The sequence below is a fragment of the Mesoplodon mirus genome, assembly GCF_964341445.2.
Source record: "Mesoplodon mirus genome assembly, chromosome: 8".
NCBI lineage: Eukaryota > Metazoa > Chordata > Mammalia > Artiodactyla > Ziphiidae > Mesoplodon > Mesoplodon mirus.
Window position 1 is genome coordinate 27346840 of NC_138984.1, and position 16166 is coordinate 27363005.

The following is a 16166-nucleotide window of genomic DNA, read 5'->3' on the forward strand; positions in this document are numbered from 1 at the left end:
TTTGTTAAGGAAGAAGAAAGTGATTTTGTCCTATAGGTGGTCATTTTTTTTTTAATTGAAGTATAGTTCACTTACAATGTTGTGTTACTTCCTGGTGTACAGCAAAGTGATTCAGTTATATGTATATATATATAGTTACATGGTTATATAGTTATATATAGTTCTATATTCGGGTGTATATATACATATATGTATTCTTTTTCAGATTCTTTTGTATAGTAATTAATGATCTTAAGGGGACAAAGAATGCAGAAACAAATGCCTGTTATCAGGCAAGAGAAGTAACAATTACGAAGATAGTGTATCAGTTGTAAATTCAACCAGTTCTTTTCAATGGAAATGATTAGCCTAAAGCCTCAACCACCAGATCAACAGGAACTTAAGAGATGATATGTTGACCTTTTCTGACCCTCATGACTTCAATCCACTAAATCTTGGACTCTGTCCACAGCCCAAGCCCCTTCACCAATACGCATGTACCCTTAGCATAAAACTTACCCAATTCTGCTGTTGGGAAGACACTGCTTTGGGAGAGATCCCCCATGTTCTCCTTCTTGCTGCAAGTAGCAGGTCCTTCTCCGGATCTTTGGCTTGGTTGTGTCTTTTGGGTCGACTCCCACCAAGAGGGGAACACAGTTTTTCAGGTAACAGATTCACAGGAGGGAAAGAAAAAAAAAAAAGGGATTTAGCAAGAGCATAACTTAGAGGGTAAGGATAGAGCACTTTGTATAAAAGAACTGGTGGTAAACGTGTATTCCATAGTGGTTCTGGCCACATTCAGCGCATAACCTGGTCCTTAACATTCCTTCCGGGAAATCTACCAGTCATTCCAGATGGTCATACCTGGGCAGAGAAGTCACACTGGGGAACTTGTCTCCCAATATGCCCATTCTGCTTTATTTTGAAAGTTAGGGAAGGAAAGCATGAGTAGAATGGAGCTCATTTGGAATAGGAGGAAGGAATTGGAGGTGTCCAATTGAAGGGTGACCTCAGGCCGGACTATGAGGGTTGAGGAGAGATGTCAAAGCAAGCTCCAGTGATCCAAAACAAAAGCACATCCCAGGGATCTAAAATGAACAATTTCCTGAATGAGTTAACCTATTCCCTACGTTGAAAAATGAGAAACAAAACTCAATCAGCCATCTTAAATGTTTTTAGATTTATTTTATTATATGTGCATATTCAAACACAGAAGTCTTATCTTTCATAAATATCTTTCATAAACATTTCAGTATTTATTCATATGCATTTTTTCCATGCTCTTTGGTCATTCAGTATTCATAACAAACTTTATAGTCATCTGAGGGACGTTGGCTGTGTAGTCAATCTTTTGTTTTTACCTACAAAATGGCTAATAAAGGATTTTCATCCTGCAGTCACAGTGACTTTTGAAAAATATGGAGGTACATTGATCTGTAATCCTAAATGATCCTAAAATAACATAAGAAAATTTGTCTTAAGTTTTTCCAGATACATTCTGCCCTAAACTTGTTTTTATTCTCCTGAGTGTCAAACCAAACTTTGTTTCTGAAATGCTGCAGTTAGGACCCACTGAAGTAAATGAGGAGGTGGGACTTTCTATTCACTGCCAAGACAAGGCCGTGGAATTGGAAGTGTGAGGTCACAGGGCAACAGCATGACTCGGTGTGATAGCAGCAAATTCCGGAGGCTATTAATCTCATGTACAACTTGAGGAAGGATATTTAATTTCTATTTTGGACTGTCATTCTATTTATGACCGTTTCTTCCCTGTAGGTCCCTATATACACTCTATTCCTGTCTCAGATACTCTCAGAGCTGGACAGCAGACTGGAGAATGTTTTTCATTGACTAGAGGGACAGATAACTAAAGAAGGAGGAGATATCATCCTGCCTAAGGTACTCTTGGAGGCTTGAAATAGCAAATCAGTTACTTCCAGCCTACTCAACAGGCCCTAATCAGACCCTGAAACTCCACAGATTTTTTTTTCCTCCAGCATTGCTATGCCCATTTATGCCTTTTGACACCGTAGTTCTCAGTGCCTTGCCCCAATGCACTCAACAACTCAGTTTCCTTTTTGGAAAAAAACAACTTATCTAATAGAATTACAGAAAGCAGCAAACACTGAAAAATGAAAGTAAAATGTTTTGCTGTATAAAATGCTGTATCCAGAATTTGAACTGCTTTAACTGAATCTGAGTAAATCTACACCCACTATCGTGGATGATACATGCTTATTCTAAGGTCTCTCAAAAGTTAATTTCAGAAGAAGCAACCTCTTGGTTGAGTCCAATTTTTTATACATGGGAAGTAGGTGTCTGTTTTAATTTTCCTCTGAACAAGATAAATATTAAGAATCATAGCTTAATAAATGATCTATTACCAATACTATATTTATCATATGTAATAATTAACTTTTAGTCATATACTCAATAATATTTTGAATTACAAAATATTGTTACTTATCTTGAACTTTTTCTAATCTTGCCCGACTTTTTTTTGTTTTTTTTAAATAATTATTCCTTCAAACTCCAGGTAACAGTATTCCTGAGAATACATCTTGTGACAATCTTATGCACATACATATAGATATTTTATCAATTACACATAAACATTTAACACATTACATTCAACACGTTTAAGGGCACCTTAAATGGAACAGATGTACACATCTGCAAAATCTCCATAGTCCCAGTATGAAACCACTGCCACTCTATAAGGCCCTGTTTGTCAGAGTGGAGGCTTTTTTGCAAGGTACAACATTACTTAGCTTATTGGAAAAGTTTCCAGTAGACTTCCATAACACTAGAGTGAAGGAATCAGGGTAAAAGGCAGACAGGCCAGCATAGTCATGTTCAAAACATCCCAATACTTTTTAAATATATATAAAGGTATATAGGATTCTGGTCAGATATTTAACAATCGTCTTTGACCCTTTTACTTTTTAAATATTTGATACGATCATACATAGAGAATTTGAGTCAAGAATCAAGAAACTGGAACGAAACACGCACATACATAGAGACTCATATAGCACAGACACTTGTAATTACCAAGCATAAGGCCTCTAACACTAAGGGAGCAGCATAATTTTTAACAGGTGAAATATATCAGCTTAGAAAGCATCATAAAACCACTTATATATGTATATTTCTGCATTTGAGAATTCAGCATTAAGTGTAAATATCCTGAAAATATTGTAAAACATAGATGAGGCCATTTACCACCTCTTCTTTCTGAAGTTTTAGATTTGAAATTTTTAGTTTTGTCCTTTAACTCACAGATATCTTTCACTCTATTAGTGAATGAGACCAAACCCCCAAATTATATTTGAAAGTATATATCACATTAAAAACAATGCCTGTTTAGTAAGCAATTCTAAGAGAAAAATAAGTTTCCTTTGTGATTTGGGTAGGTTTAGTAGGTCTCCTTTATATATACATATACCATATCATAGCTAATGTAGTCAAAGTTTAAGTGTACAGAATGGGTTCCAAATTCATTGCAATGTAATCACAATCTAAACTTTAGCTTGAGGACTAGAAAACACACACACACCCTCACCACCATACCAATTTACATATATATATATGAGCTTTTATACACTTAGAAGTTATGTAACAGTTTTCTAATGTAAACTGTTAAAGTTTTGAAATTTAATCTTGAACTACATGATGCCAAGCCCTGCTATAGGATCAATAACACACTAGATATAGCCTCACAAGCCAAGTTTTATACTTTTCTTGAAGTAACTGAACTTCAAGTTAAAATAAAATATACAAGCTCTGTTTATAGAGAATCATAAACTTAATATCTGAAGGATATGAATATTGTTAACACTGAGAAAGAGTTATTTCATTGAACCAATTCTAACAACACTAACCTTAATATAATATCTGAAAATATGCCATCAAGGGCAGGCACAGGACACTGTAAGGGAAAGTAATCACATTTCCCAATATCTCCCAATCTTGGCATTGATGTAGTCAGGACTAGAAGTAGGAATACCATCTCTTTCTAGCTATTATATTTACATTTAATTTTTATTGTAGTATAGGCTATTTAGGTTCTTCTTAGTTCAGAATTATGTCTGATAATTTCTAGAATATTCTCTAATGTGTTATGAAATGGAATGATCTTATGGCATTAGCATTTTGATTTACAATATGCAATGAAAATGACAGTTAAAAAATAAATATTGAAAAATCCACAGCTCTAAAAATAGTATTTTTTCTTCTTCTAAATGGCTGTATTGTTGATCAAAAAAAAAATGGCTGCAGGCTTATTTGCTATCAAGTTTCTCCAAACTAATATTTTCCTTATTGATTACTTTTATGTAAATTGCTACTTGTACAGCCACCTGATTTAATGATTTTGAAATTAGAAAAATAAACATTTGCATGAGATGTATAATGTAACCTCAAAAAATTGCTTTCTCTTTTTAGAACACATTATTTGTTAATATTCCTAGGTAAGCAGCTCTGTAACAATATACATTTTCAACTGCTCAAGGCTTCTTGAATCATAAACAATGTGCAGTGAAATGGCTTTTTCCCTTTATTCCTCCCTAGATTTTATGGTCTTCACACAACCAAAACATCTTAGCCATTGATTTTTAAAAGATGTTTATGAAACAATATGCACATCGACAGCAAAATCCACTGGGATTTGTGCTACCCATTGAGTGTAAAGTGCTATGTTTCCATCTTTTCCAAGCGCAAGTTTTCAACTTTTAGCAAAGTGATCCCTTCCACATCTCGTCTACACCTACAACTCTTAAAAGGTACAGAATTAAACATGAGACTCATCTAGGTCTACCTCAGTCTCCCCTAGCTCAGTGGGAGTAAAAGGGAACTGACTGGACAGGAGGGGGTTCTCCATGCCATTTTCCTCACTGATGTGAAGGACAGTGTCTCCATGCTGTAGGAGGATGGATGTCTCAAGGCCTGTGAAGTCATCAGGGTCTGAGAGTTGAGTAGAGAGGGGACTATGTGCTGTAGCACCTTGTATTTCTGTGTCCTCCTTCTTTTCTCCTTCTTCAGCTGGGAGGCTTTCACCCTGTGACCAAAAGGATCATAACATCATGGAAATATAGGATGGGTACTAGGGAAAAGGATCACAGAATGTTTGTTGTACACCTGTAACTGGACAAGGAATCCCAAGGGTGCACCCAGTTTTAGCCTTTGGTATATGTGAGACCTCATATAGGCCCTTCCAACTTTCTAAGCCTCAGTTTTCTAACCTGTTGCATGAGCATAATATTTTGCCCCACTTATCCTGTAGACTGTGAGGATAAAAATGAGACAATGGTATTACAATGCTTTTTAACCATTAAAGACTTTACAAACATATATAGTATATTGCCCCTTAGCTTTCTTTAAACAACCCATGAGAAGAATGTGGGACCTATGGGAATTTAATGATAAAAATCAAAAGCATTTTTATCATTAAATGGGAAAAAGGGACTTCTCTGGTGGCACAGTGGTTAAGAATCCACCTGCCAATGCAGGGGACATGGGTTCGAGCCCTGGTCCAGGAAGATCCCACATGCCGCCGAGCAACTAAACCTGTGTGCCACAACTACTGAGCCTGCTCTCTAGAGCCCATGAGCCACAACTACTGAGCCTGTGTGCCACAACTACTGAAGCCCATGCATGCCTAGAGCCCATGCTCCACAACAAGAGAAGCCACCGCAATGAGAAGCCTGCACACCTCAATGAAGAGTAGCCCCCGCTCACTGCAACTAGAGAAAGCCTTCACAGCAACAAAGACCCAACACAACCAAAAATAAATAAATAAGATAAATAAATTTTTAAAAAGCAGGGGGCTTCCCTGGTGGCGCAGTGGTTGAGAGTCTGCCTGGCGATGCAGGGGACATGGGTTCGTGCCCCAGTCCAGGAAGATTCCACATGCCACGGAGCAGCTGGGCCCGTGAGCCATGGCCACTGAGTCTGCACGTCTGGAGCATGTGCTCCGCAACGGGAGAGGCCACAACAGTGAGAGGCCCGTGTACCGCAAAAAAAAAAAAATAATAATAATAATAAATAAATAAATACAAATTAAAAAAAAATTTAAAAAGCAGGGAAAAAAATCAAAACCAACAAGAAAGTATCAAAACAACAACGAAAAAGATCAAAACAACAATGAAAAAGATCAAAACAAAAGTTCCTCTCACGGGATTCAGAAGGTTCTATATTTAAAAGTTTCATCTAAATTGGTAACTTTATCTATATATTTTTTTGAATTGAACTGTCAATCATGTATTATATACTGGTTTTCAATGGTTATTTTAACTATGAAATATTTCTTCTTAGGATTTTCATAACAAAGAGTATGAAGATTTCTCTTATGCCTTCTTAAGTAGATGTATTCTTGGCCATATACTTTACAGTTGTTGTTTCTTTTCATGATGACGGGACCAGTGTCTGTCTAACAAAACATTACAGACCCAGACTTAAGTCATATGGATGACATCTGCATATCCCAATGGTTCCCAGACAGAAGTATGCAAGGAGCAAGACTTGCCTGTTTCTCCAGTGCCCTCACCTGCTTGGGAGACAGGCTGTAAAGGTCAGCAACAACAATGGCGGGGGAGGACGTGAGCACTGGTTTGTCCATTCCGTCTGGTTTCCTGGATGGGGCTGGGCTGCAGCCCTGTGGCTGGCCTGTGGCAGGAAGCATGTCTGTTGGGGCTCCGGCTGGCTCCGCCTGAGCCTCAATGAAGGTCACAGATCGTTTCTGATCCACTGTAGGTCAGAAGTAGAGCAGTAAATAGGAATAGGAGGAAAGTAGGTTGGCAGTGCTTAATAATTAGTTTTAACAAGTGTCTCCTGACTTGACTTTTCTTGGTAAAGACATTGCTGGTTTATCAGTAAATGAGAGCATATTAGACTATTATGTATATATATTGATTTCACCTTCTTACAAAGACTAGGACTTGGGTACAAAAATCATTTTTGCATAAAATAGCCTTTTCAGGGACTTCTCTGGTGGCACAGCAGTCAAGAATCCACCTGCCAACATAGGGGACACGGGTTTGAGCCCTGGTCCAGGAAGACCCCACATGCCGTGGAGCAACTAAGCCCATGCGCCACAACTACTGAAGCCCACGCACCTAGGGCCCGTGCTCCGCAACAAGAGAAGCCACCACAATGAGAAGCCCACGCACCACAACGAAGAGTAGCCCCCACTTGCCGCAACTAGAGAAAGCCTGCGTGCAGCAACGAAGACCCAACACAGCCAAAAATAAATAGTATAAATAAAAAAATTAATTTATTTAAAAAAAATTTTTAAATAGCCTTTTCACCTAAATAGTTTTTACGTAAAAACAAAATTGGCATAGATCATTAAGTGAACTTGGTCATTGCTCATAACAACTGCCAACAAGATTTAAAAGTCCCTATTATTCATCATTCCTTTGTCTTCCTGGCTTGGGTAAATGAAACACAACCTTCTATCATCAAATTTCATAGCATTTGTGGTTTACCTTGGACTGTTCCATTTCCTAGGTGCATGAGGGGAGGGATGGAATTGGGAAAGGTGAGCGAAAAAAAGGCACTCAAGTTTCCTGGGAAATTTTGTCCCTTTCCCTAGTGGCTCCCCAAGGTGTGCTTATCTGCATGAGCTCAGTCTCTGCAGGCCTTCCTGGCTGTGTGGCAGGGCAACGTGTCAATGTGTAGTCAGAAGGGACACAGGAGGCCTCACCCGATGGCTTCGTTTTAGGTTGAATGCTCCTGCGGGTGGTTGACAGCCGAGCCCCATGGCGGTTTCTGGGTTCAGTCTGAGTCTTCTGACGTGATAGTAGAGGACGTCTTAGCTAAAGAGAACAGGCAGAAGAAAACTAGCAAGAAGGAACGAACTGCCTGGGAGGAAAGACTGAGCTCAGAGGATTCTGACTATGGTTTGTTCCCTTCTTTGTGGGTCTCTGTGGAGTCTTATGGTTGTTCCTTAACATTCATAGCCAATAAAATAAACATCTTTCTGCATATTTAAATACAAGTGTGTATTTGATTCTGGCATCCCCTTAGCCACTTCTATCTTAACGATTATTACTCCTTTATATATCCTAAGAACATTAACATAATTTGAAATAGTCACAGTGAGAATTTCAGTGAATTTAAGGATACAAAACTAACAATGATTGCTTATCAATCAGCCTTTGCTCATCTAAAAGCTGTAGCTGAACATATGCTAACTCTCAAGGGGAGGTTGATGAAAAACATCTCAGGTACTGGGAAAATGTCTGGTCTCCAAATCAGTGCTGGGATGCTCCCATCAAAGCAACAGCACAAAGCCTCATTTAGATTTTTATTTAGACAGTAACGTAAAGGAACCCCACCTAGGGAAATTTATAAAGATGATCTTTACTTCGATTTCAGTTTTAACTTGAATTATTAATCTTGAAACGAGGAGGAAAGGATGACTGTCTCTGCCTCTCTACAGAAACAGGCCCTAAATCAACCTTATCACGAATCTTCAGTAGTTTGGCTGGCAAAGGTTTCTGGATACGGAGCAAATAAAAATATAGGCCCACTTATTTTACCAAGTAATCAGCTTTGCTAATAAGAAGATTAAGAGCTAAAAATAGAAGAAGCCCCAAACTCTCCGCTTGCCCAAGCACTCACCATGTTTTAAAGTTGCTCTGTACTGCTTCGTTCAGGTGGGGAGAAGGTAAAATATAGTCTTAATATACATGGGCATTAAAAACTGAGTAGACCTTCCATTTCGCAGGATGACTCTCCTGCCCTTCCAGGGTCTGCTTACCTGCCTCAGGCCCCTCTTCCTCCCCAGCGGCTGCTGAGTGTGGAGGTTCTGCTGGCCAGGTTCACTCTGCACACTTGCCACCCTGTTGAGAGCATCAGCAGTGTTAGTGTGCCCTGGAGCAAGCACACAAGACCACTGTCTGGTGGGTGTTAGTCAAAATCACTTACAGGAAACAGTCACTTCAAAGATACCATTATCTTTGAAGGAAGGTTGGGAAAGAATCCCCGGGATGGGAGTTTTCAAAGGTTTAGGAGGGAAGACGAGGCCTCGTAGCCCCAAGCTGCCAAAATTGAGATTCTGTTTTCAATCACTGATGCCAGATCTATCATTCAGCAAAACATCACACCCCTGGTTTTGAAGCCACCAAAAGGCTTAAGATGTTATATGCTAATCTCAATTTTTTTTTTCAAGGGTAAGGAGGAAGGTGGTGACGAACAAACATGTACAACTCTATCACATGGATGGGAACACCTTTTAAAAATTTTCAGTTTAAATGAAAATAAGATGAACGAATATCAAACACATCAGACACAGAATCCATTTGGGTGAAGCGTCACATTCAACACATGTTTGCAGCCTGAAGTCTCTGTGACTGAGTAAACGAATAGTCACATGGATAGACAATTAAATGTCTTGTAAAAACGATTTTTGATTTAAAAGGCTGGCAAAGTAATTAAGCTGTCATTACAACTTAGAGGTTTAATATGGAATAGCTGCACCCAAACATAATACACAATTTATAAAAGCAACAACCTGCTCCCCCCAAATTTACTGTGTATGTGTCTTTTTTATATGCAAAAATGACTGCTGGCGGTGGTCCCTATTTTAGTGTTGGGTGAAGCTGAAAACACTGTCATGGACCCATGATCCTTTTTCATTCTGCATGCATGTATAATAGGAATTTATAATGAGAGTGGAGGTGAAAAAAAGAAATGTATTGTGCCCCAGAGAACACTGTAATCCTGTGGATGATGCCAATGTGATTATTTGGTTAATGGGTAAATTAATTTCTGCTTTGCCTTTGCAAAAGGAGAGTCATCTGCAAATAGTTTTGACAGTAAAATATTCCACAGAGGAATGCAGAGTCAGCAACTGTCCATGAAAAGGAAAGACTGTATGCATTCATTCCTATTTTAAAAGAATGAGCTACCTAAATACAGTCTCCGTGCAGGTGGCAGGATGGACAACCAGACATTTCCCGTTTTATTAACAACTAGTTACTCATCACATGGTTGACACAGCCACATGTGTCATTTTTTAAAAGTCTTACTCACACTTCCACTAGAAGAGAATCAATGATTCCCAAATGGAGTTTATCATAGTTCTTCTGAAATAAGCATGTAATTATATTGTAATTAGACCATTTGGGATACACAATACAAAATTCCATAAAGAGTTTTAAAAACAGATGTTTTTTAAACTTTCTTGTTCTCCTGAATATCAAGTTCAAAAGATCACTGTATCTTATTTTTATACATATATGGCCTTGTACCACAGATGATCTTTCTATGAAGATCGAAAATTACCCCAAAGGAACAGTGCAATAAATTCTGATAAGCAATCCAGACTAAGTTGCTGGCATGTTTGAAATGACATCTCCTTATTAATTATACATTTTAACGTGTCTTAAATTGGAAAGAGTATTCAATTACCATATGCACAAAAGTAGAAACAAGTTTCTCCCAAATACCAAGCAAAGCTTTCACTGGAATGGATTCTTCATTGACATCTAAATGTTACCTCAGTTCCCTTGGCCATAAAGGGAGGTTAATACTTACCACCTACCTCCCATTAAGGTAGAGAAAAGAAGTTAGTTGATGTAAAATGATTTGAATATGAAAAGTGATGTAACAGTATGCTTCCTTGTTTTACACTTGCAATGAATTTATTGCTTCTAGACCACTAGAAGGAAGTAGGTAATAAAATGTCTTAAAAATATTTGGGCAGAGAAAATGAAATAGAGGCAGTCCGCTTGTCTCATTTTATTCAGTAATCTGAGATTGTGAGAAAAAAATGGTGCAAGAAAAGAAATACACATCTCTCAGGGAGTGTTAAATGTCAAAACAATGGTAATTTCATCATGATTATTCCAAGGGAGGATCAAAAGCATCAAAATTTTCTCTATGGATAGAGAGGCTTATATCTAAGAAATGGATCAAGTTTATAGCTTTAGTAATTAGCTGTTCTATGTAAATGATATAATATTTCATCAGTGGAATGCACATATAAATGATTAAATTATAGGATGTGTCCTTGGAAATACAGCTCAGTTAATATATATATATTCTCCCTGAGAATGTGATGCTAACATGTTTATATTTGGAACATCAAAATCTGGCTTAACTGCATGCAGAGGATATGTTAATAATAAACAGCCAGAGAAATTAATAACTGAAGTTATTTATGCAGAAGTAATTTCGGGTCTATATCAAATTAGAGTTGCATATAAAAAGTGGTCTCAATTTACCTTCTCCCCACATCATGTAGTATTTCCATCATGTGTAGGATTTGTGATGTGTGGACCATCAGGTGTGCAATATAACACCAACCAGAAGACCATGGTGTTTGCCTGAAGCATCTCTCTGGGGAAAACTGATTCCCTAAAAATGTGAATCTTGGGAATGAGAATGGCTGATTTCCACTGTTTTGCCAAATAAAAAGGCAAAACCATAAGTATAAAAGCAAATAAAACTTTCTAAATGGAAGTTAAAATCATCCTTTGTATTTTTGAGTCACTACACAACATTAGTATGGCAAACGATCTGGATTTTAGAGGAGTAAATATACTTGGGTCTTGGCAGAACTGATGTGACTCAACCTTCTGGAAAAACCAAAAACACCTTACTCAAAATGCAAGGAAGTAATTTACAAGCTAGGGAAATTTAGACAATGTTAGAAGACAATTCGGGCACAAATGACCTCTTTCTTCTTTCAGCATGAAGACTTGGATTGGAGTGTATAAACACATATGTATCTCCTAATGGAATATATAATTAATGGTATTGCTTAAAGGATAGGGGAACAAAGGGCCATTCAGTAATACAACAAAAATTTATATCACTCATCTCAAAGTACAAAAAAAGTGTATTTCAATCTAGAAATAGATTTCATAAATAAAAATTTTAAGTAGAAGTACTGGGTGAGACGAGTATAGAGAAAATGAATTTGTATTTTCATGGCTTTTATCTGTACTTTTAGTTTCAATTTTAATATGGTTAGAGAAATCTGTAGGGGGAGTACAAAGCACACAGTGTAGCCATTTTCCCTGAGTGCTTGCTTGCCTTGGGATGGGAATGCATAAAGCCAGCACTGAAGGAGCCATAAAGCATTTATAGAGTACAGAGACATAAACAGTGGACAAAATCCTACTCTTCCCTTTCCCAGTAAAAGATTATTGTTTAAAATTTACTTAGCCTCCACAACATCCAAGAAAATGTATTTTAAATGCCACAGAATTTAGAGATTAGGGACTGGAATCAGATAAAAAGGGGGAATAATCTGGATCTCAGTTATCCTATAAGAACTGATTTAGCATTGGCAAAGTACACTTCTCTGGGTATCACAACACACATTTTCTTAGCTATTAATTCTCAGCTACATAAAAAGTTTGTTTTAATCTTTTGTTTGTAGTTTGGGAGTACTTGCCAAGTTTGCATACTTTGAAAATGTGGATGATCATGAGATGGATAGGTTATTTTTATTTTGTTTCACCCAGACTGTATATCTTGTTCAAACTTGAGCCACATTTTTATTTTCCACTGCAATTAAAATTACCCTTACAGAATCAAATAGCATTGTAATCTCTTTTTTTTTTAAAGCTAGATTTGGTTGTCAGTTCCTGCCTTTCAAAATGTTCTAACGTGTCCAAACAAAATTTAACTCTCAAGTATAAACTTCTAGGCTTAAGTGCTTGAATAACTTTTTGTATGTCTATATTCTTCTGGAGAGAAAATATGGTCCATGGTGTGTGTACTTGGGGGTGGGTACAGGGAGGGAGGAACTACGATGAAGTTTCTGTACTTCTAAGAGCAACACTGTTAAAGAAGAGAATTCTTCCATGAAATATTACTGTAGTTTATTAATTTCCAAAAGACAAAATTTTTTCTCAGCATAGTGATTCTAACAGGCTTATACTTCTTGCCATGGACCTTTATAAGAAAACAGTTAGCACAGGTTAAAGAAAAATCCGAGAAGAAATTTTCTGAAGGTCTGCAAAATTTTTATTGGTTTCCACCTATTCATCAGGTTATACTATTATCCTGGTCTCTTCCTCATTTAGCCCTCACACCAACTTGCCCATTTTGCCTAAAACAAGTGCTCTTTCAAAAGCAAATCCCCAGAAAGTTTATCAAAATGTGGGGTTGGGAGGAGGAACAGGATTTATTACTTTCCGTTAGGCATGCTTGCTTGCTGATGTTCTTTAAGCTTTGGAGTCAGGTTTTCCTTAGGATTACTTTGGGTGTCTTTTAGGTCCTGAGTGCTCAGGTATGTGTTAAATGTAATTTACATTGTTAATGTCTTACTGCTTCTTTAGGATGGATGTTAAGAGTCTGCAGCACAAAGAAGTTTCATGCCAAAAATAAGAAAGCCTGGAAACCAAATATAAAAAATATATATCCTATTTTATAAACCCACCTCTTAGTAAATGCCAAAAGTTCCTCTCCTCCAAAGAGAACTTGGTGACATGATGGAATTCAAGAGATATGATTTGCAGTGTATGGCAAAGGTGGACGTGCTACAGCTGTTGGAACGCCTCTGCATTTACAGAATTATTTAGAATCCAAAGTGAGTGCCTCATTTTCTGGTTTCTTAATGACCACAAATGAATCCAGGTGACTGACGCCCAGAACTAAAACACACCAGTTACAGGAGTAACAGATCAACAACAGTTGACCTAAAACAGTCATCAGTGTCCTCCCATGAGCGACTAATTCAACTGTAGATAAAACCTATAGCTTTGGCTCTGAACCACCCTCAGATAGCAAGAACTTTGGGTTTATTCCTATCAACACTGGACCCAGAGCAGATTGGATTGGTTTAGACAACTCCAGATCAGTCATTTGAACCCTTAAGCCTGCCAGAGAGGGCCAAGTCCTTGGGAGAATTTATAAAAATCAACTCAAACTCCTGCCTTCTCTCACCAACCCCAGACTAGCATTTTACTCAGCAAGAATAGAATTTGGCCTAATTAGAAAAGACCTGGGACAAAGTTAGCCAAATGGAAGTCTGATTTAATACTTTCCACTCTCAACAGGACATTGAAATCATCTTCCTAACTAGGTTCTCCTGTCTTGTATGTAATATTCAGAATTAAACAAATGAATGCTTTGAAACCAGTGGTCACGGTGCTAGGCTTGGTTCAGAGCTCTTCCAACACTGTGAACAATGAAGGGAAACCTCCCTAAGGACTGCTCCATTCTTCCTCATCCCCAAAGCTGTCCGTAATGGAATTAAGCCTGCACTCTGCAGCACTTCCACATTTACCACCAATAAGAGACTGACCTGTCCAGGCAGGGGCTCGCAAACACAAATGAATGTCATGAATTATGGGGCCAGTTAAAAAAAAGATACACTGGATGATGGAATAAATTTCCCATTTTCAATTGTGGAAGAAAATGTGAAATCTGAACAAGATGCAAAGAAAACAAAGGACAACCTTTCACAGGAACGGCCTCTCAACATTTCCTCGTCTTTGTGATAAAGCAATAAACATGGGTACAACTCACTATATAATGCAAACCTGAAAGGGAATATTTTATCTTGAGATGGAACAAAGGCACTCTTAGCATGAACAAGAAGCATTACCCCTAATGAGGATTAGTTGAGAGGTGTGAATCAGCAGCACAAAATTAGGAATGTTTGCCGTGGTTTAACTGAGTGTTAAAGGTGCAGTCCCCCTTTCTGAAGCTTTAAACCAATAGCTAAGCCATTATATTGTTTGCATCGTAAGACTTCTCTCACCAAGAAATGTTTGTGTCTGATATTTCATGGCAAATTTGGTGGTCATCTTCGTGGTGGGACAGACATTCTTTATGTAAATGTTGTTTGAACAAGCTACTATAATAGCCTGTCATGCTGCATGCATCAAAGAGAGGGAATTATATAAATCATACTGACATTGGTACTCTTATTATAGCATCACTGTTTTCTTATCATCCATGGTATAAGCTGAAAGACCTGTCTGGACTGAGGCTTCCTAATGATGGGGAGTTGTATTAAAAGGCTTCTGAAAAAAATGTTTCTTAAGGAATATCAGCATGGGAGAAAATGATTAGGTGGGATAAATTTAACATTTTGCATATCAAACTCCTGAGACAGTCCATGGGTAAGCCCTTAGGAGAACTCCAGGAAGTTTTGTTTTTTTTTTTAAAGTTAACTTTTTAGACCATCTCTGATTGAGCTCTGAAGCTGAAAATAAAGGAGGCTACACCTTTGACTTCCAGGCTCGTGTGTTTATGAGCAACAAAGGGCAAGGAATGGAAATCGATATCAAGACGGGGCGAGAGGAGACAGAGAGACAGAGGAGACAGGGAACAGCTCGTTTTCCAGCACAGACACCAATACACGGTAGCATTGACACTGTACCTAGAGAGGCTGCCCTCGGCGGCCAGGCCCTGGGAGTCATCGAGGACATTAGGTTCACTGCAGGAGGGGTAGGGAGATGAAGCATTTAGGGAAAGAAAATGCCAAGAAAAGAAAAAAGAAAAAAAAAAAAACATGCACTCTTCTGCTTCCAAGAACCAAAAATAAATAAATAAATTTAACAGAATAAGGAAGGAAAAGGAGACAGTCAACCATTTCACCTTGTGCTGGGTTTGTCAAGACCTAGGACTCAAGGCAACGGGGAGGAGGGGCTTTGGGTGGATACGACTCTCAGAGGAGTGAGTGATCTATTTATTGGTCAAGAGTTGGGACTTAAAACGAGCTCCGAATGGACATGGGGGCTCTGGAACGCACTGCAGAACGAATCTGTAGAAGACAAAACTATCATTCCTTTGGTAACCATCTGGTTGGGTGGTTATGATTTTTCACCTGTCATATGTACAGATGTTTCATTGATTAGGATCCTGCTTCTTTCTTGTGTGTTATGACATGATCACACAGAAACCACTTACCATGAACTGCCACAACCCAACTCTTGGAACTGATGCCATTAAGAAAAGCAAAGAAAGAACCCAACTTCACCTGCTAATTTTGCAGTGAAAATGCAAGTAAACAAATGGAAGGAAGATAACCCTGGAAAATTCACATGGAACTCGCATTTACGTCCTCACTCCATCCTCTAGTGACTGAATTGTAAATGTCAAAAGAAGAAACCTGTCAGGTTGGTGAAAGAATAATTAAACAGTTTATCGATTTATTTGGATCACACTGATTTGGGAATTTGTGAACAGAAACTGCGTTATACTTTCTCTCCCTTTCC

At 38.1% G+C, this 16166-nt stretch overlaps 1 protein-coding gene across 5 annotated transcripts in view; it reads right to left on the minus strand.

The window, feature by feature from the left end:
* Positions 1 to 4771: 4771 nt before the first annotated feature.
* Positions 4772 to 16166, minus strand: part of UNC80 (unc-80 homolog, NALCN channel complex subunit) — a gene marked incomplete at both ends in the record, with an annotated part of 247919 nt that continues 236524 nt past the window's right edge. For 4 of the 5 annotated variants that reach the window (XM_082630605.1, XM_082630604.1, XM_082630606.1 and 1 more), the window contains 5 exons: positions 4772 to 5038; positions 6527 to 6726; positions 7685 to 7796; positions 8744 to 8825; positions 15329 to 15385. In XM_082630605.1, coding sequence (XP_082486731.1) covers positions 4772 to 5038; positions 6527 to 6726; positions 7685 to 7796; positions 8744 to 8825; positions 15329 to 15385 — 718 coding nt within the window. The remainder of the gene's footprint in view (positions 5039 to 6526; positions 6727 to 7684; positions 7797 to 8743; positions 8826 to 15328; positions 15386 to 16166) is intronic. The other variant, XM_082630607.1, reaches the window with a different exon arrangement.